The 26721-nt window shown below is 38.2% G+C and overlaps 1 protein-coding gene across 5 annotated transcripts in view; it reads right to left on the bottom strand.

Moving 5' to 3' along the window:
- LOC109867036 (anoctamin-1-like) overlaps positions 1-26721 on the bottom strand; it is a 105006-nt gene that overhangs the window by 26944 nt on the left and 51341 nt on the right. For 3 of the 5 annotated variants that reach the window (XM_031801864.1, XM_031801862.1, XM_031801865.1), the window contains 5 exons: positions 23679-23743; positions 21558-21692; positions 4674-4834; positions 945-1027; positions 542-553 (listed from right to left, as the gene is read on the bottom strand). In XM_031801864.1, coding sequence (XP_031657724.1) covers positions 542-553; positions 945-1027; positions 4674-4834; positions 21558-21692; positions 23679-23743 — 456 coding nt within the window. The remainder of the gene's footprint in view (positions 1-541; positions 554-944; positions 1028-4673; positions 4835-21557; positions 21693-23678; positions 23744-26721) is intronic. The other 2 variants (XM_031801863.1, XM_031801866.1) reach the window with 1 other exon arrangement.

Below are 26721 nucleotides of genomic sequence, written 5' to 3'. Positions count from 1 at the left end.
AGTGGGTAGAATATTTTCAAAGACTACAGTTGACTACAATCGCTGGTCCCCTATTTCTACTGAGATGGTTAGAGGGCTGCAGTGGCTGCTGGTCTCCTGCAGCATGAATCTTTGTAGAGGAGATAGGTCAGGGAGACAGAAAGAGACAGAGAAAGGGCTGGCTAGGCCAGGAGATCGTGGGCGGGGGAGCTGAACCTGACATCCGACTCACAGGAGACAGGATGGTACAGGTGCTGTGAGCAAGCCAGAAGCAGTGAGCATTAGGGTTGCAAAATTCCCAGGTTTTCCAGCAATCCTGGTTGGAAGTTGCAGAATTGTGCAACGCTAGTGTGCATTCAGAGAAAGAGTGGTGGTTCAATGAGTAGTGGTGGTTTGTGAGTAGTGGTGGTTTGTGGGTAGTGGTGGTTTGTGGTGCTTTAGGAGGGCGAGGTGGTGTCCGTGGACAGTCTGAGGAAGAAGAGCCAGTGTGGGGGTAGCAAAGCCAGACGGTGATTGAAGGGAAAAAATATATAGATTTTGTGTAAAATGAAATGTTTCAAACCTTCAGCTCTTCCTGTTGATACCCACGGGGGAAAGAGGAGGACAAGATAGTTACAAAATACCTCAACTTTTAAATATTTTTGGGAAAATGGACTTGAAGTAAAAAATATAACATTTATTTCCATCTACTGTGCCAGTTATTGTTGTGTCTCCAAACAAGACAACGCTGAGGAGAACTGGAATCTAGTTATACACCATTTTCTCTTCTATTCAGTTTCCCATGGCTAGTGATGGAATTATGAATAATAAACTATTGTGTGGAGGAAATGTTAGTGGGCAGGAAGAACAGCATTGTAAAACATGAACTCATCATCTCTCAGCATTATTTGGGACAGTCCACAGTATGGTGCTCCCATTTACAAACAAATAGAAGTGGAATTCAAGACTAACAGGAGAGCACTCACCTCCTCCTCCTCGAAGCCTGTCAGATCCCATTCATAGTTGAGACGCATCTGTCTTCTCTTCCAGTGCTCCATGAACATGGCAGCTGCACAACCCAACACAGTTACGAGTTCTGTTAAGAGCCCCTTGAACGCATAAACAACATCATTCTCAGTATCAACAAGATGGTCAGTCCTTGGATCGAGACTAGTACGAATTTAATCCCTCAGCTGTATACAAAAACAAGTGATGGAGCTGCTGTTTTGTTGTTTTTCAAATCCAAGATTGTAGCATTGAAGATATTACAGTTTGGTAACCATTGACATGACATGTATCTCCATAAAGCATTTGTTTTCATTCAGTTGTTTAAATTTCAACATTGGGCAGATTATGTAGAAAGTTATTATTATCGAGAGAGGTGCATGTGGAAATGACTTATCAGTTACCTTGGCAGTCCAATTATGGTTCCCCCGACCATGATGATTATGTGCATGTGGCGTAATAAACGTGCTAAAATTAGGATTGCAGCTATCAATTATTAAATGTATAATGAGAAAAAAATGATCAATTGCCACGTGTGAGGGATGAGGAGCTAAATTTGGGGATAATTCAATGCTTGTGTAGAGATGACATGATTCCAGGTATGTTTTAGTCTTGTGGGACAGCAGGGACTGTGGCAGGGACAGTCTATATGCAGACAGGCACCTGGGGCAACTACATGTTCTATTTTTCATCCATATAATGCTCATCCATCAGAGTGTCTCGGGTTACTTGATGAGTAGTCTCTCTACGGGACGCTCCACAAGCTGCTGTGAAAAATAAACTAAACTTGGTTCTCTGAATGAGACGTTATCACCACTATGGGACATGGGAGATAGTTTCCTATAGTGGTGACATTAGTATTTTGGGGTATTTTATTAGTATACCCCTTACTACTCTTCTTGGGGTCCAAACAGGGTTAAAACGGTTACATCACAACAAAACACAACATCATAAATAAAACATTACATCATACAAGACATTATTACATCATACAAGACATTATTACATCATACAAGACATTATTACATCATACAAGACATTATTACATCATACAAGACATTATTATATCATTCAAGACATTATGACATCATTACTCTAATATTACAAATGTACAATATAAAAAAGTGGCGCAGCGGTCTAAGGCACTGCACCGCTAGAGGCGTCATTACAGTCCCTGGTTCGATTCCAGGCTGTATCACAATTGGCCGTGATTGGGAGCCCCATAGGGCGGCGCACAATTGGCTCAGTGTCGTCCGGGTTAGGGTTAGGGTTTGGCCGCGGTAGGCCGTCATTGTAAATCAGAATTTGTTCTTAACTGACTTGCCTAGTTTAAAAAAGGATACATAAAAAATACCACAACATTACAATGTTTTCTATCAGATTATACTGCTTGCTTGAGTTACTTGATGTGGAAGAGAGTTCCATGTAGCCATGGCTCTGTGTAGTACTGTGCGTTTCCCAAAGTCTGTTCTGGACTGTGAGGAGACCTCTGGTGGCATGTCTTGTGGGAATGTATGAGTGTCCGAGCTGTGTGTTAGCTGTTTGAACAGACAGTTTGGTGATTTCAAAATGTCAATCCCTCTCACAAAGACGTGTGATGCAGTCAATCTCTCCTCTACTTTGAGCCAGGAGAAATTGAGATGCATGGTATTGAAATTATAGTGCTCTGCGTACATTTAAAGACCAGCCGTGCTGCTCTCTCCTGGGCAAACTGTAATTTGCCTATGTTCTTGGTGGCACTTGACCATATAACTGGGCAGTAGTCCAGGCGGGATAAAACTAAGGCCTGGTCGACTTGTTAGGGATGCTGTTAACTACATTAGGGATGCTGATATATACATTTGTGGATAACAAAAACAGCATTCTAGTTATAACATTGACTCTGACAGGAGAGACAGGGAGGGCAGACAGGCAATTATCCCAAAAATATGTCTCATATATTTACTCCAATTGGTCTGAAAATGGCCTTTCAATTCTCTATATTTCACACACTGAAGTTGTTCTATTAAAACTAAATGAGGAGTTTGCATTTTTGTGAGTTTGCAAAAAAGTAATCATCAGACTTGAATGTGACCCAGTATATTAATGGAATGCCTGAGGATGCTGTAAAAATGTATTTGGAATAAATGTTTTGGCTAATTGTTAAGGTTTGTCCATGCCCTTTGAGAATAACATATTGTATTCCAGTTGAGATGCAGTAAAACACAAATTCCTACCTCCAATAGTGAGGGACGGCAGTTGCATCATTCTTTCATAACAAAGACACACTTGAACTGATGCAGTACTGTACACGTTAACGTCTCATCCAAACCTATCATGTCACACACACACACACACACACACACACACACACACACACACACACACACACACACACACACACACACACACACACACACACACACACACACACACACACACACACACAGGCAAATTAAACCGCAAATAAATCCTGGGTCTGAACCTGTGCCCTCATACAGTGCTCCAGTCTATTGCTTCCTGCCTTCAGTCTCAGGCCTCGCAGGCCCAGCCTCACTGTGACAATGAACAGAACAGGAACGCACCAGCAAAGAGACCATTTTTAAAGGGAAAACATGCATGGTTTAATCCACATAGTAAGACTCTGTACAGTATAGTCCACAAGGCTGAGTGGCCCACTGGACTGTCATAGAGGAGAGAGTGCCGGAAATAGAGAAAGAGTATATTAAAGAGCCAGAAAGAGAGAAAGAATGAAAGAAAGAATAGTGGACACATGAACAAAGGAAACAAAGAAAGAGGACAAATGAGAGACTGAACATCTGGAAGAACAACATAGTAGGAAGTGAGGAAGAGCAGACAGTATGAGTATCAGTTGGTAAGAGGGTAGCGCTAGCGGCGCCCAGGTTGAGGGTTCATTTCCTGCATTTCCTGGGATCACATACATACACACATTGAAAATAATAATGATCATCAATCTATTGGATGACAGCTTGTTTTGGAAGAATGGGTGTTTACATTATCTCTCAGTAAATGTGTTTTCAATCTGTAAGATTATTGACAAAGTCATCTGTTTTTTGTTTTTTCTCCAGTCAACCTCCACACTAGATTGGTATTATGGGATAGATGTACCACATAAGCCCTTCACTGTATTCCAAACAATCAATAAAAGTATTTTTGTAAAATAAAGTTATTTTTCTTACGATATAATTTAACTGCATCATTACATAGTATTCTATAATTCTGTTAATTGATTTCTACTTTAGATTTGGTTGCTAAGACTTTTGCCCTATTTCTTTGAGAGAACACCTCACCCAGTTCATTATCAATCCATGGAGATGGACAAACCCCAACTGGCCTTTTTCATCCTCCAGATAAATCAGCTCCCAGGGTACAGCAGAAAAATAATTTTGAAATTGCACATGATTACATTTCTACTTGTTTTCTATTGACCACAATCATTGGGGGTTTCTTTGGAACCTTGGTGTTCATGGTTATGGTCACAATATTGTGGTCTGTCCAGCCCACTGGCATTGATCTGACCTTTGAGCATAGCAATGTGAGGTAGCTTGATGTACATGTACACCACCTGGACAGGATGTGAGTCTATCGCAGGGCCTGACTGTATCATCTAGGTGGTTGATTATTGAGTACTGTCCCTATTAAATAAATGATACAAATAAATCAAGTTGTGCTGTTTTGTTCTGTTGTGTGGACAAGCCTCAACCTCTTACCCCAGAGGGCCATGAAGATGGAGAAGAAGACGGTGGCAGGGTTGTCAAAGAGGTGGCTGGCCCGGGCCGTCCCGCAGGCTTCCTTCAGTTTCCAGTAACTACAGGCTCTGTCACACAGCGGGCACATGGTGATGTTGTTCTTGGGGTGGCAGATCTCCATGCTGTAGAAAAGGGGGGGAGGAAAGAGATACAACAGTCAGCCCTCTTTATCTCATTTTATCTCCACTGATAAATTATTAGACTATATTAGTGATTTAAATCCTTGGATGGCTCACAACTTCCTCCAGCTAAATCAAGATCGAGGTACTTATTGTTGGAGCCAAAGCACAGAGAAAGAATCTGGCCGCACATTTTTATTCACAGCCAATAAAGATAAAATACCGGGTAAAAACCTAGGTGTTATTTTAGATTCTGAATTAAATTTCAAATCACACATTAAGGAATGTGACCAAAATAGTTTTTTTTAACACCTGAGGAACATTGCCAAGGTACGGCCATTTCTCTCTCAGGCTGATACAGAGAGACTCATCCATGGTTTTATTACAAACAGGCTTGACTACTGTAATGTTCTCCTGTCTGGTCTACCCAAGTATGCCATTGGTCAACTACAAAACATATAGAACGCTGCAGCATGTGTACTGACCAAGACCAAACGGAGAGCACACATTACACCGGTTTTAAGGTCTCTGAACTGGCTGACTGTGAGTTTTAGAATTCATTTTACGATTCTTTTATTGATTTTAAAATCAATCCATGATTGTGCACCCAATACATGATACATTTAATTACTTGTTACTTTTATCTCTTATTCTTATCCGTATTTTTTTAAAACTGCGTTGTTGGTTAGGGGCTCGTAAGTACGCATTTCACTCTAAGGTTGTGTTCAGCGCATACCGTTTGATTTGATGTCAGACATGCTTTTAAGTTATGTACCCAGTAGGTCCCTCAGGTCCTCTGGCACTGGCCTTTTAACTATCCCAAGCCTAGGACCAAGAGGCATGGAGAGGCAGCCTTTTAACTATCCCAAGCCTAGGACCAAGAGGCATGGAGAGGCATCCTTTAGTTATTATGCCCCCAGCCTCTGGAATAGTCTGCCAGAGAACCTGAGGGGGGGACGAAACTGTGGACAAATTTAAAAGAGATCTTAAAACACCTTTCTTTAGCTTTGCTTTTCATTGGGGTCCTTTTTTTTGTCATTCTTAATTTTTTTATCTTATGGTTGTTGATATTTCAGCTTTGATTTTCATAGTTTTTTATTCGTTTTATCCTGTGAAGGACATTGCGTTGCATTCCATGTCTGAAATGTGCTGTATAAATAAAGCTTGATTTGATTTGAGTACCACCAGTGGGTGTTACTATGCCAGCCTGTCAAGCTAGAGCAGTGGCTCCCAAACTTGGGGTCGGCACCCCATGTGGGGTCCCCTTTTTTAAAAATGTCATCCTTATTTTACTAGGCAAGTCAGTTAAGAACAAATTCTTATTTACAATGACAGCCTACACCGGCCCAACCCGGACGACGCCGGGCCAATTGTGCGCCGCCCTATGCGACTCCCAATCACAGCCAGTTGTGATGCAGCCTGGAATCGAACCAGGATGTCTGTAGTGACTCCTCTTGCACTGAGATGTAGTGCCTTAGACCGCTGCTCCACTCGGGAGCCCTGATTTCCCCTATGAAAATCTGTTCTTTTATCAAACAAATTAATAACTTTATCTCTTTAAATGGGAATAGAATACAACCTTTTAGTGTCAACTAATGACCTCTTACAGTATTGGAATGTGTTTTCATCTCGTTATTATGAAGGACCAAAAATGTGGGAATATGAACACACAGCGTTAACTAAGGAGTATAATCTATTTCCAAGTGGGGTTCCCACTATTTTCAAGTGTCAACTTAGAGTTGCATGCAGTAAAAGTTTGGGAACCCCTGAGCTAGAGTGTCGTTTGACTTCTGTAGATTTAATACGTTATACAAGTTATTGAATTCATGTAAATATGGTGAATGTACACCCGCACCTCAACCCACAAGTGTTTTGAAAGAAATCTCTACATTCACTGAAAATACTATTCATGAACATATTTACACAATAATGTCAGGGATCTGGGTTATGTAGATTAATTAGGTCTAGTCTCACGAGTCCGATGCTCCACACTGTAGACCGCTGGAGCTCAAGACTAAGTCAGATCTTAAATGTATATTCCGTTCTTGTTTCATATAACAGGTGAGTCAGGCTAACTGTAATAAGATCACATGTCTGTGGGGGATTGTGAGCAGCATGGCAGAGGATCTGGACACAGATAGCACAGTCTGTCAAACTATCCTGAAGGAGATAAGAGATGTTAGCCAGGGGAGGTTCATTTCCTCATCTTGTCATCTACATCAACCAGATGTTGGACATCACAAATCCCCTCTTCTGTCTGTCTTCTGTCTCTGTATAGGAACATGTTTCCTTTTCTTAGTTGTGGACTGCCAAGCCAAGCCAGGCCAGGCTTCAGGCTTCAGGCAGCAGGCAGCAGGCAGCAGGCTTCAGGCTTCAGGCAGCAGGCTTCAGGCTTCAGGCAGGAGGCTTCAGGCTTCAGGCAGCAGGCTTCAGCTTTCAGGCTTCAGGCTTCAGGCAGCAGGCTTCAGGCTTCAGGCTTCAGGCAGCAGGCTTCAGGCTTCAAGCTTCAGGCTTCAGGCTTCAGGCAGCAGGCAGCAGGCTTCAGGCAGCAGCAGAGTGATCTGGACTACATCATAAAAATGTCATTAAACTGCGTTATTTATAATGTCAGGAAGTGAAGACGATTTAAGACGTTAGTCACAAGCCATGGAGTAGTGACAGGACAGGACAGAGCTACAGCGCAAGGCAGGTATTCTGAACTGGGAACGAGGTGATGGCTATATTAAATACTGTAGGTGATGGCTACATTAAATACTGTAGGTGATGGCTATATTAAATACTGTTGGTGATGGCTACATTAAATACTGTAGGTGATGGCTATATTAAATACTGTAGGTGATGGCTATATTAAATAATGTAGGTGATGGCTATATTAAATACTGTAGGTGATGGCTATATTAAATACTGTAGGTGATGGCTATATTAAATAATGTAGGTGATGGCTATATTAAATACTGTAGGTGATGGCTATATTAAATACTGTAGGTGATGGCTATATTAAATACTGTAGGTGATGGCTATATTAAATACTGTAGGTGATGGCTATATTAAATACTGTATTAGATATAAATGGTCTTAATAAGTATTGAATATAAACCGTTTACAGTGCCTTGCAAAAGTATTCATCCCCCTTGGTATTTTTCCTGTTTTGTTGCATTACAACCTGTAATTTAAATATATTTTTATTTGGATTTCATGTAACGGATATACACAAAATAGTCCAAATTGGTGAAGTGAAATAAAAAATAAAAAAATAAAAAAAGTGTTGCGTGCATATGTATTCACCCCATTTGCTATGAAGCCCCTAAAAACGATCTGATGCAACCAATTACCTTCAGAAGTTACATAATTAGTTAAATAAAGTCCACCTGTGTGCATTCTAAGTGTCACATCATCTGTCACATGATCTCAGTATATATACCCCTGTTCTGAGAGGCCACAGAGTCTGCAACACCACTAAGCAAGGGGCACCACCAAGCAAGCAACACCATGAAGACTGAGCTCTCCAAACAGGTCAGGGACAAAGTTGTGGAGACGTACAGATCAGGGTTGGGTTATAAAAAATATCAGAAATGTTGTACATCCCACAGAGCACCATTAAATCCATTATTAAAAAATTGAAAGAATATGGGACCACAATAAACCTGCCAAGAGAGGGCTGCCCACCAAAACTCACAGACCAGGCAAGGAAGGCATTCATCAGAGATGCAACAAAGAGACCAAAGATAATCCTGAAGGAGCTGCAAAGCTCCACAGCGGAGATTGGAGTATCAGTCCATAGGACCACTAAGCCGTACACTACACAGAGCTGGACTGTCTGAGTGGCCAGAAAAAAAGCCTTTGCCTAAAGAAAAAATAAGTAAACATGTTTGGTGTTCGCCAAAAGAAATGTGGGAGACTTCCCAAACATATGGAAGAAGGTACTATGGTCGGATGAGACTAAAATTAAGCTTTTTGGCCATCAAGGAAAATGCTATGTCTGGTGCAAACCCAACACCTCTCATCACCCCGAGAACACCATCCCTGCATGTTTCTGGCAGCATCATGCTGTGGGGATGTTTTTCCTTGGCAGGGACTTTGAAACTGGTCAGAGTTAAAGGAATGATGGTGCTAAATACAGGGAAATTCTTGACGGAAACCTGTTTCAGTATTCCGGAGATTTGAGACTGGGACGGAGGTTCACCTTCCAGCAGGACAATGACCCTAAGTATACTGTTAAAGCAACACTCGAGTGGTTTAAGGGGAAACATTTAAATGTCTTGGAATGGCTTAGTCAAAGCCCAGACATCAAGCCAAGTGAGAATCTGTGGTATGACTTAAAGATTGCTGTATGCCAGCGGAACCCATCCAACTTGAAGGAGCTGGAGCAGTTTTGTCTTGAAGATTGGGCAAAAATCCCAGTGGCTAGACGTGCCAAGCTTATAGAGACATATCCCAAGAGACTTGCAACTGTAATTGCTGACTTTGGGGGGGTGAATTGTTTTGCACGCTCAAGTTCTCTGTTTTTTTTGTCTTGTTTCTTGTTTGTTTCACAAGAAAAAATATCAATTTTATTTCCAGGATGTAAGGCAACAAAATACCAAGGGTGGTGAATATTTTCGCAAGCCACTGGAAATGTCTGCTTGTTCTAGTTTTGTCCTTCCAACAAGTTTTGCTTGTACTGTTTTCTTTATACTGTGTTATTATCTCACTGTAAACCACTCTACAGTCTAAAGCTGTCACAATATCCCACAGTAAACCACTCTACAGTCTAAAGCTGTCACAATATCCCACAGTAAACCACTCTACAGTCTAAAGCTGTCACAATATCCCACAGTAAACCACTCTACAGTCTAAAGCAGTCACAATATCTCACAGTAAACCACTCTACAGTCTAAAGCTGTCACAATATCTCACAGTAAACCACTCTACAGTCTAAAGCTGTCACAATATCCCACAGTAAACCACTCTACAGTCTAAAGCTGTCACAATATCCCACAGTAAACCACTCTACAGTCTAAAGCTGTCACAATATCCCACAGTAAACCACTCTACAGTCTAAAGCTGTCACAATATCCCACAGTAAACCACTCTACAGTCTAAAGCTGTCACAATATCTCACAGTAAACCACTCTACAGTCTAAAGCTGTCACAATATCTCACAGTAAACCACCCTACAGTCTAAAGCTGTCACAATATCCCACAGTAAACCACTCTACAGTCTAAAGCTGTCACAATATCCCACAGTAAACCACTCTACAGTCTAAAGCTGTCACAATATCTCACAGTAAACCACTCTACAGTCTAAAGCTGTCACAATATCCCACAGTAAACCACTCTACAGTCTAAAGCTGTCACAATATCCCACAGTAAACCACTCTACAGTCTAAAGCTGTCACAATATCTCACAGTAAACCACTCTACAGTCTAAAGCTGTCACAATATCTCACAGTAAACCACTCTACAGTCTAAAGCTTTCACAATATCCCACAGTAAACCACCCTACAGTCTAAAGCTTCCCAAGTGGTGCAGCGGTCTAAGGCACTGTATCTCAGTGCTAGAGGCGCCACTACATACCCTGGTTCGATTCCAGGCTATATCACAACCGGCCGTGATTGGGAGTCCCATAGAGCGGCTCATAATAGCCCAGCGTCATTAGGTTTTGGCAGGCGTAGGCCGTCATTGTAAATAAGAATTTGTTCTTAACTGACTTGCCTGGTTAAATAAAGGTAAAACAAATATAAATAAAAAATATCCCACTGTAAACCACTCTACATTCTAAAGCTGTCTGTTACAATATCTACATTCTAAAGCTGTCTGTTACAATATCTACATTCTAAAGCTGTCTGTTACAATATCTACATTCTAAAGCTGTCTGTTACAATATCTACATTCTAAAGCTGTCTGTTACAATATCTACATTCTAAAGCTGTCTGTTACAATATCTACATTCTAAAGCTGTCTGTTACAATATCTACATTCTAAAGCTGTCTGTTACAATATCTACATCCTAAAGCTGTCTGTTACAATATCTACATTCTAAAGCTGTCTGTTACAATATCTACATTCTAAAGCTGTCTGTTACAATATCTACATCCTAAAGCTGTCTGTTACAATATCTACATTCTAAAGCTGTCTGTTACAATATCTACATCCTAAAGCTGTCTGTTACAATATCTACATTCTAAAGCTGTCTGTTACAATATCTACATTCTAAAGCTGTCTGTTACAATATCTACATTCTAAAGCTGTCTGTTACAATATCTACATTCTAAAGCTGTCTGTTACAATATCTACATTCTAAAGCTGTCTGTTACAATATCTACATTCTAAAGCTGTCTGTTACAATATCTACATTCTAAAGCTGTCTGTTACAATATCTACATTCTAAAGCTGTCTGTTACAATATCTACATTCTAAAGCTGTCTGTTACAATATCTACATTCTAAAGCTGTCTGTTACAATATCTACATTCTAAAGCTGTCTGTTACAATATCTACATTCTAAAGCTGTCTGTTACAATATCTACATTCTAAAGCTGTCTGTTACAATATCTACATTCTAAAGCTGTCTGTTACAATATCTACATTCTAAAGCTGTCTGTTACAATATCTACATTCTAAAGCTGTCTGTTACAATATCTACATTCTAAAGCTGTCTGTTACAATATCTACATTCTAAGCTGTCTGTTACAATATCTACATTCTAAAGCTGTCTGTTACAATATCTACATTCTAAAGCTGTCTGTTACAATATCTACATTCTAAGCTGTCTGTTACAATATCTACATTCTAAAGCTGTCTGTTACAATATCTACATTCTAAAGCTGTCTGTTACAATATCTACATTCTAAGCTGTCTGTTACAATATCTACATTCTAAAGCTGTCTGTTACAATATCTACATTCTAAAGCTGTCTGTTACAATATCTACATTCTAAAGCTGTCTGTTACAATATCTACATTCTAAAGCTGTCTGTTACAATATCTACATTCTAAAGCTGTCTGTTACAATATCTACATTCTAAAAGCGTCTGTTACAATATCTACATTCTAAAGCTGGCTGTTATAATATCTACATTCTAAAGCTGTCTGTTACAATATCTACATTCTAAAGCTGTCTGTTACAATATCTACATTCTAAAGCTGTCTGTTACAATATCTACAGTCTAAAGCTGTCTGTTTACAATATCTACATTCTAAAGCTGTCTGTTACATATCTACATTCTAAAGCTGTCTGTTACAATATCTACATTCTAAAGCTGTCTGTTACAATATCTACATTCTAAAGCTGTCTGTTACATATCTACATTCTAAGTCTGTCTGTTACAATATCTACATTCTAAAGCTGTCTGGTTACAATATCTACATTCTAAAGCTGTCTGTTACATATCTACATTCTAAGCTGTCTGTTACAATATCTACATCCTAAAGCTGTCCTGTTACAATATCTACATTCTAAAGCTGTCTGTTACAATATCTACATTCTAAAGCTGTCTGTTACAATATCTACATCCAAAAGCTGTCTGTTACAATATCTACATTCTAAAGCTGTCTGTTACAATATCTACATTCTAAAGCTGTCTGTTACAATATCTACATTCTAAAGCTGTCTGTTACAATATCTACATTCTAAAGCTGTCTGTTACAATATCTACATCCTAAAGCTGTCTGTTACAATATCTACATTCTAAAGCTGTCTGTTACAATATCTACATTCTAAAGCTGTCTGTTACAATATCTACATTCTAAAGCTGTCTGTTACAATATCTACATTCTAAAGCTGTCTGTTACAATATCTACATTCTAAAGCTGTCTGTTACAATATCTACATTCTAAAGCTGTCTGTTACAATATCTACATCCTAAAGCTGTCTGTTACAATATCTACATTCTAAAGCTGTCTGTTACAATATCTACATTCTAAAGCTGTCTGTTACAATATCTACATCCTAAAGCTGTCTGTTACAATATCTACATTCTAAAGCTGTCTGTTACAATATCTACATCCTAAAGCTGTCTGTTACAATATCTACATTCTAAAGCTGTCTGTTACAATATCTACATTCTAAAGCTGTCTGTTACAATATCTACATTCTAAAGCTGTCTGTTACAATATCTACATTCTAAAGCTGTCTGTTACAATATCTACATTCTAAAGCTGTCTGTTACAATATCTACATTCTAAAGCTGTCTGTTACAATATCTACATTCTAAAGCTGTCTGTTACAATATCTACATTCTAAAGCTGTCTGTTACAATATCTACATTCTAAAGCTGTCTGTTACAATATCTACATTCTAAAGCTGTCTGTTACAATATCTACATTCTAAAGCTGTCTGTTACAATATCTACATTCTAAAGCTGTCTGTTACAATATCTACATCCTAAAGCTGTCTGTTACAATATCTACATTCTAAAGCTGTCTGTTACAATATCTACATTCTAAAGCTGTCTGTTACAATATCTACATTCTAAAGCTGTCTGTTACAATATCTACATTCTAAAGCTGTCTGTTACAATATCTACATTCTAAAGCTGTCTGTTACAATATCTACATTCTAAAGCTGTCTGTTACAATATCTACATCCTAAAGCTGTCTGTTACAATATCTACATTCTAAAGCTGTCTGTTACAATATCTACATTCTAAAGCTGTCTGTTACAATATCTACATCCTAAAGCTGTCTGTTACAATATCTACATTCTAAAGCTGTCTGTTACAATATCTACATCCTAAAGCTGTCTGTTACAATATCTACATTCTAAAGCTGTCTGTTACAATATCTACATTCTAAAGCTGTCTGTTACAATATCTACATTCTAAAGCTGTCTGTTACAATATCTACATTCTAAAGCTGTCTGTTACAATATCTACATTCTAAAGCTGTCTGTTACAATATCTACATTCTAAAGCTGTCTGTTACAATATCTACATTCTAAAGCTGTCTGTTACAATATCTACATTCTAAAGCTGTCTGTTACAATATCTACATTCTAAAGCTGTCTGTTACAATATCTACATTCTAAAGCTGTCTGTTACAATATCTACATTCTAAAGCTGTCTGTTACAATATCTACATCCTAAAGCTGTCTGTTACAATATCTACATCCTAAAGCTGTCTGTTACAATATCTACATTCTAAAGCTGTCTGTTACAATATCTACATTCTAAAGCTGTCTGTTACAATATCTACATCCTAAAGCTGTCTGTTACAATATCTACATTCTAAAGCTGTCTGTTACAATATCTACATTCTAAAGCTGTCTGTTACAATATCTACATTCTAAAGCTGTCTGTTACAATATCTACATTCTAAAGCTGTCTGTTACAATATCTACATTCTAAAGCTGTCTGTTACAATATCTACATTCTAAAGCTGTCTGTTACAATATCTACATTCTAAAGCTGTCTGTTACAATATCTACATTCTAAAGCTGTCTGTTACAATATCTACATTCTAAAGCTGTCTGTTACAATATCTACATTCTAAAGCTGTCTGTTACAATATCTACATTCTAAAGCTGTCTGTTACAATATCTACATTCTAAAGCTGTCTGTTACAATATCTACATTCTAAAGCTGTCTGTTACAATATCTACATTCTAAAGCTGTCTGTTACAATATCTACATTCTAAAGCTGTCTGTTACAATATCTACATTCTAAAGCTGTCTGTTACAATATCTACATTCTAAAGCTGTCTGTTACAATATCTACATTCTAAAGCTGTCTGTTACAATATCTACATTCTAAAGCTGTCTGTTACAATATCTACATTCTAAAGCTGTCTGTTACAATATCTACATTCTAAAGCTGTCTGTTACAATATCTACATTCTAAAGCTGTCTGTTACAATATCTACATTCTAAAGCTGTCTGTTACAATATCTACATCCTAAAGCTGTCTGTTACAATATCTACATTCTAAAGCTGTCTGTTACAATATCTACATTCTAAAGCTGTCTGTTACAATATCTACATTCTAAAGCTGTCTGTTACAATATCTACATTCTAAAGCTGTCTGTTACAATATCTACATCCTAAAGCTGTCTGTTACAATATCTACATTCTAAAGCTGTCTGTTACAATATCTACATTCTAAAGCTGTCTGTTACAATATCTACATCCTAAAGCTGTCTGTTACAATATCTACATTCTAAAGCTGTCTGTTACAATATCTACATTCTAAAGCTGTCTGTTACAATATCTACATCCTAAAGCTGTCTGTTACAATATCTACATTCTAAAGCTGTCTGTTACAATATCTACATCCTAAAGCTGTCTGTTACAATATCTACATTCTAAAGCTGTCTGTTACAATATCTACATTCTAAAGCTGTCTGTTACAATATCTACATTCTAAAGCTGTCTGTTACAATATCTACATCCTAAAGCTGTCTGTTACAATATCTACATTCTAAAGCTGTCTGTTACAATATCTACATTCTAAAGCTGTCTGTTACAATATCTACATTCTAAAGCTGTCTGTTACAATATCTACATTCTAAAGCTGTCTGTTACAATATCTACATTCTAAAGCTGTCTGTTACAATATCTACATTCTAAAGCTGTCTGTTACAATATCTACATTCTAAAGCTGTCTGTTACAATATCTACATTCTAAAGCTGTCTGTTACAATATCTACATTCTAAAGCTGTCTGTTACAATATCTACATTCTAAAGCTGTCTGTTACCATATCTACATTCTAAAGCTGTCTGTTACCATATCTACATTCTAAAGCTGTCTGTTACAATATCTACATTCTAAAGCTGTCTGTTACAATATCTACATTCTAAAGCTGTCTGTTACAATATCTACATTCTAAAGCTGTCTGTTACAATATCTACATTCTAAAGCTGTCTGTTACAATATCTACATTCTAAAGCTGTCTGTTACAATATCTACATTCTAAAGCTGTCTGTTACAATATCTACATTCTAAAGCTGTCTGTTACAATATCTACATCCTAAAGCTGTCTGTTACAATATCTACATCCTAAAGCTGTCTGTTACAATATCTACATTCTAAAGCTGTCTGTTACAATATCTACATTCTAAAGCTGTCTGTTACAATATCTACATTCTAAAGCTGTCTGTTACAATATCTACATTCTAAAGCTGTCTGTTACAATATCTACATTCTAAAGCTGTCTGTTACAATATCTACATTCTAAAGCTGTCTGTTACAATATCTACATTCTAAAGCTGTCTGTTACAATATCTACATTCTAAAGCTGTCTGTTACAATATCTACATCCTAAAGCTGTCTGTTACAATATCTACATTCTAAAGCTGTCTGTTACAATATCTACATTCTAAAGCTGTCTGTTACAATATCTACATCCTAAAGCTGTCTGTTACAATATCTACATTCTAAAGCTGTCTGTTACAATATCTACATTCTAAAGCTGTCTGTTACAATATCTACATCCTAAAGCTGTCTGTTACAATATCTACATCCTAAGCTGTCTGTTACAATATCTACATTCTAAAGCTGTCTGTTACAATATCTACATCCTAAAGCTGTCTGTTACAATATCTACATCCTAAAGCTGTCTGTTACAATATCTACATCCTAAAGCTGTCTGTTACAATATCTACATTCTAAAGCTGTCTGTTACAATATCTACATCCTAAAGCTGTCTGTTACAATATCTACATCCTAAAGCTGTCTGTTACAATATCTACATCCTAAAGCTGTCTGTTACAATATCTACATCCTAAAGCTGTCTGTTACAATATCTACATCCTAAAGCTGTCTGTTACAATATCTACATTCTAAAGCTGTCTGTTACAATATCTACATTCTAAAGCTGTCTGTTACAATATCTACATTCTAAAGCTGTCTGTTACAATATCTACATTCTAAAGCTGTCTGTTACAATATCTACATTCTAAAGCTGTCTGTTACAATATCTACATTCTAAAGCTGTCTGTTACAATATCTACATTCTAAAGCTGTCTGTTACAATATCTACATTCTAAAGCTGTCCTGTTACAATATCTACATTCTAAAGCTGTCTGTTACAATATCTACATCCTAAAGCTGTCTGTTACAATATCTACATCCTAAAGCTGTCTGTTACAATATCTACATTCTAAAGCTGTCTGTTACAATATCTACATTCTAAAGCTGTCTGTTACAATATCTACATCCTAAAGCTGTCTGTTACAATATCTACATTCTAAAGCTGTCTGTTACAATATCTACATTCTAAAGCTGTCTGTTACAATATCTACATTCTAAAGCTGTCTGTTACAATATCTACATCCTAAAGCTGTCTGTTACAATATCTACATCCTAAAGCTGTCTGTTACAATATCTACATTCTAAAGCTGTCTGTTACAATATCTACATTCTAAAGCTGTCTGTTACAATATCTACATTCTAAAGCTGTCTGTTACAATATTCTACATTCTAAAGCTGGTCTGTTACAATATCTACATTCTAAAGCTGTCTGTTACAATATCTACATTCTAAAGCTGTCTGTTACAATATCTACATCCTAAAGCTGTCTGTTACAATATCTACATCCTAAAGCTGTCTGTTACAATATCTACATTCTAAAGCTGTCTGTTACAATATCTACATTCTAAAGCTGTCTGTTACAATATCTACATTCCTAAAGCTGTCTGTTACAATATCTACATTCTAAAGCTGTCTGTTACAATATCTACATTCTAAAGCTGTCTGTTACAATATCTACATTCTAAAGCTGTCTGTTACAATATCTACATTCTAAAGCTGTCTGTTACAATATCTACATTCTAAAGCTGTCTGTTACAATATCTACATTCTAAAGCTGTCTGTTACAATATCTACATTCTAAAGCTGTCTGTTACAATATCTACATTCTAAAGCTGTCTGTTACAATATCTACATTCTAAAGCTGTCTGTTACAATATCTACATTCTAAAGCTGTCTGTTACAATATCTACATTCTAAAGCTGTCTGTTACAATATCTACATTCTAAAGCTGTCTGTTACAATATCTACATTCTAAAGCTGTCTGTTACAATATCTACATTCTAAAGCTGTCTGTTACAATATCTACATTCTAAAGCTGTCTGTTACAATATCTACATTCTAAAGCTGTCTGTTACAATATCTACATTCTAAAGCTGTCTGTTACAATATCTACATTCTAAAGCTGTCTGTTACAATATCTACATTCTAAAGCTGTCTGTTACAATATCTACATTCTAAAGCTGTCTGTTACAATATCTACATTCTAAAGCTGTCTGTTACCATATCTACATTCTAAAGCTGTCTGTTACCATATCTACATTCTAAAGCTGTCTGTTACAATATCTACATTCTAAAGCTGTCTGTTACAATATCTACATTCTAAAGCTGTCTGTTACAATATCTACATTCTAAAGCTGTCTGTTACAATATCTACATTCTAAAGCTGTCTGTTACAATATCTACATTCTAAAGCTGTCTGTTACAATATCTACATTCTAAAGCTGTCTGTTACAATATCTACATTCTAAAGCTGTCTGTTACAATATCTACATCCTAAAGCTGTCTGTTTACAATATCTTACATCCTAAAGCTGTCTGTTACAATATCTACATTCTAAAGCTGTCTGTTACAATATCTACATTCTAAAGCTGTCTGTTACAATATCTACATTCTAAAGCTGTCTGTTACAATATCTACATTCTAAAGCTGTCTGTTACAATATCTACATTCTAAAGCTGTCTGTTACAATATCTACATTCTAAAGCTGTCTGTTACAATATCTACATTCTAAAGCTGTCTGTTACAATATCTACATTCTAAAGCTGTCTGTTACAATATCTACATCCTAAAGCTGTCTGTTACAATATCTACATTCTAAAGCTGTCTGTTACAATATCTACATTCTAAAGCTGTCTGTTACAATATCTACATCCTAAAGCTGTCTGTTACAATATCTACATTCTAAAGCTGTCTGTTACAATATCTACATTCTAAAGCTGTCTGTTACAATATCTACATCCTAAAGCTGTCTGTTACAATATCTACATCTAAAGCTGTCTGTTACAATATCTACATTCTACAGCTGTCTGTTACAATATCTACATCCTAAAGCTGTCTGTTACAATATCTACATCCTAAAGCTGTCTGTTACAATATCTACATCCTAAAGCTGTCTGTTACAATATCTACATTCTAAAGCTGTCTGTTACAATATCTACATCCTAAAGCTGTCTGTTACAATATCTACATCCTAAAGCTGTCTGTTACAATATCTACATCCTAAAGCTGTCTGTTACAATATCTACATCCTAAAGCTGTCTGTTACAATATCTACATCCTAAAGCTGTCTGTTACAATATCTACATTCTAAAGCTGTCTGTTACAATATCTACATTCTAAAGCTGTCTGTTACAATATCTACATTCTAAAGCTGTCTGTTACAATATCTACATTCTAAAGCTGTCTGTTACAATATCTACATTCTAAAGCTGTCTGTTACAATATCTACATTCTAAAGCTGTCTGTTACAATATCTACATTCTAAAGCTGTCTGTTACAATATCTACATTCTAAAGCTGTCTGTTACAATATCTACATTCTAAAGCTGTCTGTTACAATATCTACATCCTAAAGCTGTCTGTTACAATATCTACATCCTAAAAGCTGTCTGTTACAATATCTACATTCTAAAGCTGTCTGTTACAATATCTACATTCTAAAGCTGTCTGTTACAATATCTACATTCTAAAGCTGTCTGTTACAATATCTACATTCTAAAGCTGTCTGTTACAATATCTACATTCTAAAAGCTGTCTGTTACAATATCTACATTCTAAAGCTGTCTGTTACAATATCTACATTCTAAAGCTGTCTGTTACAATATCTACATTCTAAAGCTGTCTGTTACAATATCTACATCCTAAAGCTGTCTGTTACAATATCTACATCCTAAAGCTGTCTGTTACAATATCTACATTCTAAAGCTGTCTGTTACAATATCTACATCCTAAAGCTGTCTGTTACAATATCTACATCCTAAAGCTGTCTGTTACAATATCTACATTCTAAAGCTGTCTGTTACAATATCTACATCCTAAAGCTGTCTGTTACAATATCTACACCCTAAAGCTGTCTGTTACAATATCTACATTCTAAAGCTGTCTGTTACAATATCTACATCCTAAAGCTGTCTGTTACAATATCTACATCCTAAAGCTGTCTGTTACAATATCTACATTCTAAAGCTGTCTGTTACAATATCTACATCCTAAAGCTGTCTGTTACAATATCTACATTCTAAAGCTGTCTGTTACAATATCTACATCCTAAAGCTGTCTGTTACAATATCTACATTCTAAAGCTGTCTGTTACAATATCTACATTCTAAAGCTGTCTGTTACAATATCTACATTCTAAAGCTGTCTGTTACAATATCTACATCCTAAAGCTGTCTGTTACAATATCTACATTCTAAAGCTGTCTGTTACAATATCTACATCCTAAAGCTGTCTGTTACAATATCTACATCCTAAAGCTGTCTGTTACAATATCTACATCCTAAAGCTGTCTGTTACAATATCTACATTCTAAAGCTGTCTGTTACAATATCTACATTCTAAAGCTGTCTGTTACAATATCTACATCCTAAAGCTGTCTGTTACAATATCTACATTCTAAAGCTGTCTGTTACAATATCTACATCCTAAAGCTGTCTGTTACAATATCTACATTCTAAAGCTGTCTGTTACAATATCTACATCCTAAAGCTGTCTGTTACAATATCTACATTCTAAAGCTGTCTGTTACAATATCTACATTCTAAAGCTGTCTGTTACAATATCTACATTCTAAAGCTGTCTGTTACAATATCTACATTCTAAAGCTGTCTGTTACAATATCTACATCCTAAAGCTGTCTGTTACAATATCTACATCCTAAAGCTGTCTGTTACAATATCTACATTCTAAAGCTGTCTGTTACAATATCTACATTCTAAAGCTGTCTGTTACAATATCTACATCCTAAAGCTGTCTGTTACAATATCTACATCCTAAAGCTGTCTGTTACAATATCTACATCCTAAAGCTGTCTGTTACAATATCTACATCCTAAAGCTGTCTGTTACAATATCTACATTCTAAAGCTGTCTGTTACAATATCTACATCCTAAAGCTGTCTGTTACAATATCTACATCCTAAAGCTGTCTGTTACAATATCTACATCCTAAAGCTGTCTGTTACAATATCTACATCCTAAAGCTGTCTGTTACAATATCTACATCCTAAAGCTGTCTGTTACAATATCTACATCCTAAAGCTGTCTGTTACAATATCTACATCCTAAAGCTGTCTGTTACAATATCTACATCCTAAAGCTGTCTGTTACAATATCTACATCCTAAAGCTGTCTGTTACAATATCTACATCCTAAAGCTGTCTGTTACAATATCTACATCCTAAAGCTGTCTGTTACAATATCTACATCCTAAAGCTGTCTGTTACAATATCTACATCCTAAAGCTGTCTGTTACAATATCTACATCCTAAAGCTGTCTGTTACAATATTTAAAGTGAATAAATTGGATGTGGGAATATAATGAGGTCCTACATCTACTTGAGCTATGTCTCTGGCTTTCCATTTGGTCTTCAATCATTTCAATGGTCTTAGACACTTTACACACAGTGAATTACTTGTATGAATTATAACCTCAGGCAGACATGCCCTATGATACTGCCGACTAGAACCAATGATTATGTCCTTGGCTGTGTATGGGGCTAACCTGGGAATGTTGTCGTCTACGGTGGCACAGCCGTACAGGAACACGATGACTCCCACTAGAGAAGCAGGGATCAGCATTTGGGTGTACAGCCCCAGCCATGCAAAGTACAGCCCTATCTTCTCCCCAAAGTACTTCCTGCATAGGAAACAATACAGCAATCTCATCTTTCAAATAGAATATAAATAATAGAATGTAATACAATATAATAGAATGGAATACAATATAATATAATAGAATGGAATACAATATAATAGAATATCATACAATTTAATTGTCACGCTGTGATCTGTTTCACCTGTCCCTGTGATTGTCTCCACCCCCTCCAGGTGTCACTTATTTTCCCCAGTGTATTTATCCCTGTTTCCTGTCTCTCTTTGTCAGTTCATCTTGTTTTCCCCAGTGTATTTATCCCTGTGTTTCCTGTCTCTCTTTGCCAGTTCATCTTGTTTTCTCCAGTGTATTTATCCCTGTGTTTCCTGTCTCTCTGTGCCAGTTCATCTTGTTTTCCCCAGTGTATTTATCCCTGTGTTTCCTGTCTCTCTGTACCAGTGTATTTATCCCTGTGTTTCCTGTCTCTCTGTGCCAGTTCATCTTGTTTTCCCCAGTGTATTTATCCCTGTGTTTCCTGTCTCTCTGGGCCAGTTCATCTGGTTTTCCCCAGTGTATTTATCCCTGTGTTTCCTGTCTCTCCTTTCCAGTTCATCTTGTTTTCCCCAGTGTATTTATCCCTGTGTTTCCTGTCTCTCTGTGCCAATTCATCTGGTTTTCCCCAGTGTATTTATCCCTGTGTTTCCTGTCTCTCTATGCCAGTTCATCTGGTTTTCCCCAGTGTATTTATCCCTGTGTTTCCTGTCTCTCCTTGCCAGTTCATCTGGTTTTCCCCAGTGTATTTATCCCTGTGTTTCCTGTCTCTCTGTGCCAGTTCATCTTGTTTTCCCCAGTGTATTTATCCCTGTGTTTCCTGTCTCTCCTTGCCAGTTCATCTGGTTTTCCCCAGTGTATTTATCCCTGTGTTTCCTGTCTCTCCTTGCCAGTTCATCTTGTTTTCCCCAGTGTATTTATCCCTGTGTTTCCTGTCTCTCCTTGCCAGTTCATCTGGTTTTCCCCAGTGTATTTATCCCTGTGTTTCCTGTCTCTCTGTGCCAGTTCATCTTGTTTTCCCCAGTGTATTTATCCCTGCGTTTCCTGTCTCTCTGTGCCAGTTCATCTGGTTTTCCCCAGTGTATTTATCCCTGTGTTTCCTGTCTCTCCTTGCCAGTTCATCTGGTTTTCCCCCGTGTATTTATCCCTGTGTTTCCTGTCTCTCTGTGCCAGTTCATCTTGTTTTCCCCAGTGTATTTATCCCTGTGTTTCCTGTCTCTCTGCGCCAGTTCATCTTGTTTTCCCCAGTGTATTTATCCCTGTGTTTCCTGTCTCTCTGTGCCAGTTCATCTTGTTTTCCCCAGTGTATTTATCCCTGTGTTTCCTGTCTCTCTGTGCCAGTTCATCTTGTTTTCCCCAGTGTATTTATCCCTGTGTTTCCTGTCTCTCTGTGCCAGTTCGTCTTGTATGTTTTTATCAAGTCAACCAGGGTGTTTCTCCCCTTACTCCTTTTCTATTCTCTTTTGCTAGTCTTCCTGGTTTTGACCACTGCCTGACTCTGGACTACTTTCCCACCTGCCTGATCATCCTGCCTGCCCTGACCTTGAATATGCCTGCCCTTCAGTAGCTATTGGACTCTGAACTGGTTTTGACCTTTGACCTGTCCACGACCATTCTCTTGCCTACTCCTTTTTGGATTATTAAACATCTTAAACTCCAACAATCTGCCTCCTGTTTCTGCATCTGGGTCTTGCCTTGTGTCATGATAACAATAGAATACATAAAATAACATAGAATATGTATAAAGTATTTATAAATATATATATAAAGTATTTCCTGTATTAGGAAGAACATATTGCATTAGAAGGTTAGGCGCAACACTTTCTCCATTATGAAACAAATAAGGTTTATTTGATATAAAGATGAAAAACATAACGTGACATTGCAATCTAAACAGACCTTCACCAGATAGCGATTGAGGAAGAACAGAGCAATCTCAGAAATAAAGTTCCAGATTCACTATAGGAAACTTTCCCTCACCTTACTAGCCCGATAGGCTGGTATTTGTAAAATACACTGTAACTCGCCCACTCCTCATACAAGAGCTGAAACACAAAACAAGAAAATGTCAAAACATAACAGGCATTACAGGGTCCACACTTAAAAAGGAGAGTTTACAAGTCATATTTTGATGTGTCTATTCTTTGAAGAGGCAACAAGACAGAGGAGATGTTTCGACTGTTAGGCCACCATCAGTGCTATTGCTTTCAAACCAGCATTGATTCACTCCAATTTTTCAGCACGTCTTCCTTATGACTCTCACTGACAATTATATCCGTCTCAGCTCTTAGTCAAGCTCCTGTAACCATGATTGCTGGAGAGAGAGTGTGTGAGAGCTGTGAATGGGTCTTTTGACCTCTGAAAGCTGATATGAGCTGTAGTTGGAGACCGAGGACCAGAGGGTGAGAGAGGGTCAGAGAAGGTCAGATACATTTGAAGTCAGCTCTCTTTTCTTCCCTCATCTGATGACAGATGTCAGGTGGAACGTAGAGCGAGAGAGAGCGTGCTAACTGTGGTAAATGAAAGGGTGGCAGGTGTGAAGGGGAGAGGGGAAGAGAAGGGGGAGACAGAAGTGGGGAGACAGATGGGGGGGGGTTGAGGTTGTGACTGGTGGGGGAACAGGGGAGAGCTGTGCAGGGAGAGGGGGGAGAGGTTGAAGAGCAGGGGGGAAACAGACAGGGGAAGGAGTCAGGGGGTGAGGAACAGAGGGGAGACAAATGGGGGAAGGGAGGGAAAGGTTGTGACTGGTAGATGGAGAACACAGTGCACAGTATTGGGATCTGGGGACACAGCTGTATTCCTTCAATCCAGTACTATTATGTCCTTGTCCTGTCCTCCCTCTCTGTGACACCACTCACTAATTTCACATCTATCTATCCATCCGCCTGTATGTCTGATCAACACCCTTTATGTTGTTGTTCCACTGGCTGACTGCTTTCATCTAACACTAGAGTACAACTGTGAAGCTGAACATTATTGCACAACAATATCATTATCTGTTATTGAAAGACAGATTCGTTTTTTTTTCTTTCTTGTCTCATTCATACTTTCGTTCAGCCTCTTATGTGTCCTTGATCATTACAAAACCAATGGTTCTCTTGTTCCATTGAAGTTAATCTGAGAGGCTGTCTTCTGAGTGAAGAACACATGCTGTTCCCAAAAGAGCTCTCTCTCTCTCTCTCTCTCTCTCTCTCTCTCTCTCTCTCTCTCTCTCTCTCTCTCTCTCTCTCTCTCTCTCTCTCTCTCTCCTCTCTCTCTCTCTCTCTCTCTCTCTCTCTCTCTCTCTCTCTCTCTCTCTCTCTCTCTCTCCTCTCTCTCTCTCTCTCTCTCTCTCTCTCTCTCTCTCTCTCTCTCTCTCTCTACATTTGAAACATCATAGATCATTTGCAGTGTGAAAATACCATTGAAGAACCATTCACACATACAGTAACATATATGTACATTGTTTGTACATGCTGTAACAAACTGTACATGTCCCTCTTCCTCCCTTGGCATTGGGTTGTCCCTGTGTGGGTAACATAGTGTATTTCCCAGCCATGCAGACAGCAGTAAGGTGATCTGTGTGCTTGAGGGCTCTCCAGGCACATTCCTTCTAACCCTTCCATTCTCAACACTGGTACAAGACCACACTCTTTGAGAAAAAGGTGCTATCTAGAACCAAACTTTTGACTGGTACTATATTCAAACACCCTACCCGACCCCTCTGAGCTGATTTCTGATGTGATGATCGTTCTTTTCCTCTCTGTCTCTCTCTCTCTCTCTCTCTCTCTCTCTCTCCCTCTCTCTTAATTCAATTTAAGGGGCTACTTTTGGCATGGGAAACATATTTACATTGCCAAAGCAAGTGAAATAGATAATAAACAAAAGTGAAATAAACAATAAAAATTAACAGTAAACATTACACAAAAACATTCCCAAAGAATAAAGACATTTCAAATGGCACATTATGTCTATATGCAGTGTTGCAACGATGTGCAAATAGTTACAGTACAAAATAGAAAAAAAGAAACATAAATATGGGTTTTATTTACAATGGTGTATGTTTTTCACTGGTTGCCCTTTTCTTGTGGCAACAGGTCACATACAGTATCTTGCTGCTGTGGTCTCCCTCCCTCCCTCCCTCCCTCCCTCCCTCCCTCCCTCCCTCCCTCCCTCCCTCCCTCCCTCCCTCCCTCCCTCCCTCCCTCCCTCCCTCCCTCCCTCCCTCCCTCCCTCCCTCCCTCCCTCCCTCCCTCTCCTAGTGAACCTCGGCCAAAAGACCCTGGCTAGTACCCACTGTATCCTACGCTGCTCAGGTGTTGACAGAGAAGTGTGGGTTGGCGGGTCCGGGGCCCCATCAGCAGGCAGCAGGCTCAGAGTGTTAGAACGATCCCCCTCTGATGCCCTGCCAGAGACACAACTATCCAATACAGTCGACAGAAAGGGTGGTGAAGCCCCACTTTCTCTCTCCCTTTCTCTCTTCAGCCAGCACGGTCTCTCTCAGCACGGACTTCTCTCTCCACAAAGCCTAGCTAACCAACAGGCTACAGACAGGCAGCTTATTCTCCTGTTGTGTCACCACCCAAAGATACCCTCCTCCTCCTCTCCCCTCCCCTCTTTATGAGATACTTATCTTCACTAAACTATAGCATGTTTGCATTTATCTTCTCAATAGGATTACGCTAGCTATAAGAAAGTAAACTGTCCGATAATTTAACAAAACACATTTGTTGTGAAGATGAGACACACACACACACACACACACACACACACAAAAACACACACGCAAAAACACACACACACACACACGCTACAGTATGTACATTCCATCTGTTGCCAAGCTGAGCTTATTGTAATCAGTCTCAGCGGGAGGAAGATAAGACACTTGGACACGTCCCCGTTCAGAGAGAATTCCTCAATTACATGCCATTATTCTGTTTCAATGATAGGGATGCCAATAGGATCGTTCTAATGCTCAACAGATGTTCCAGACAGTACCATGGCACCACTAACACACAGCAGCCTGGCTACACAACCAGAAAGA

This window comes from Oncorhynchus kisutch, linkage group LG22 (assembly GCF_002021735.2).
Source record: "Oncorhynchus kisutch isolate 150728-3 linkage group LG22, Okis_V2, whole genome shotgun sequence".
NCBI lineage: Eukaryota > Metazoa > Chordata > Actinopteri > Salmoniformes > Salmonidae > Oncorhynchus > Oncorhynchus kisutch.
Note: the sequence above shows the minus strand (reverse complement) of the source record. Positions and strands in the feature narration are given on the sequence as shown.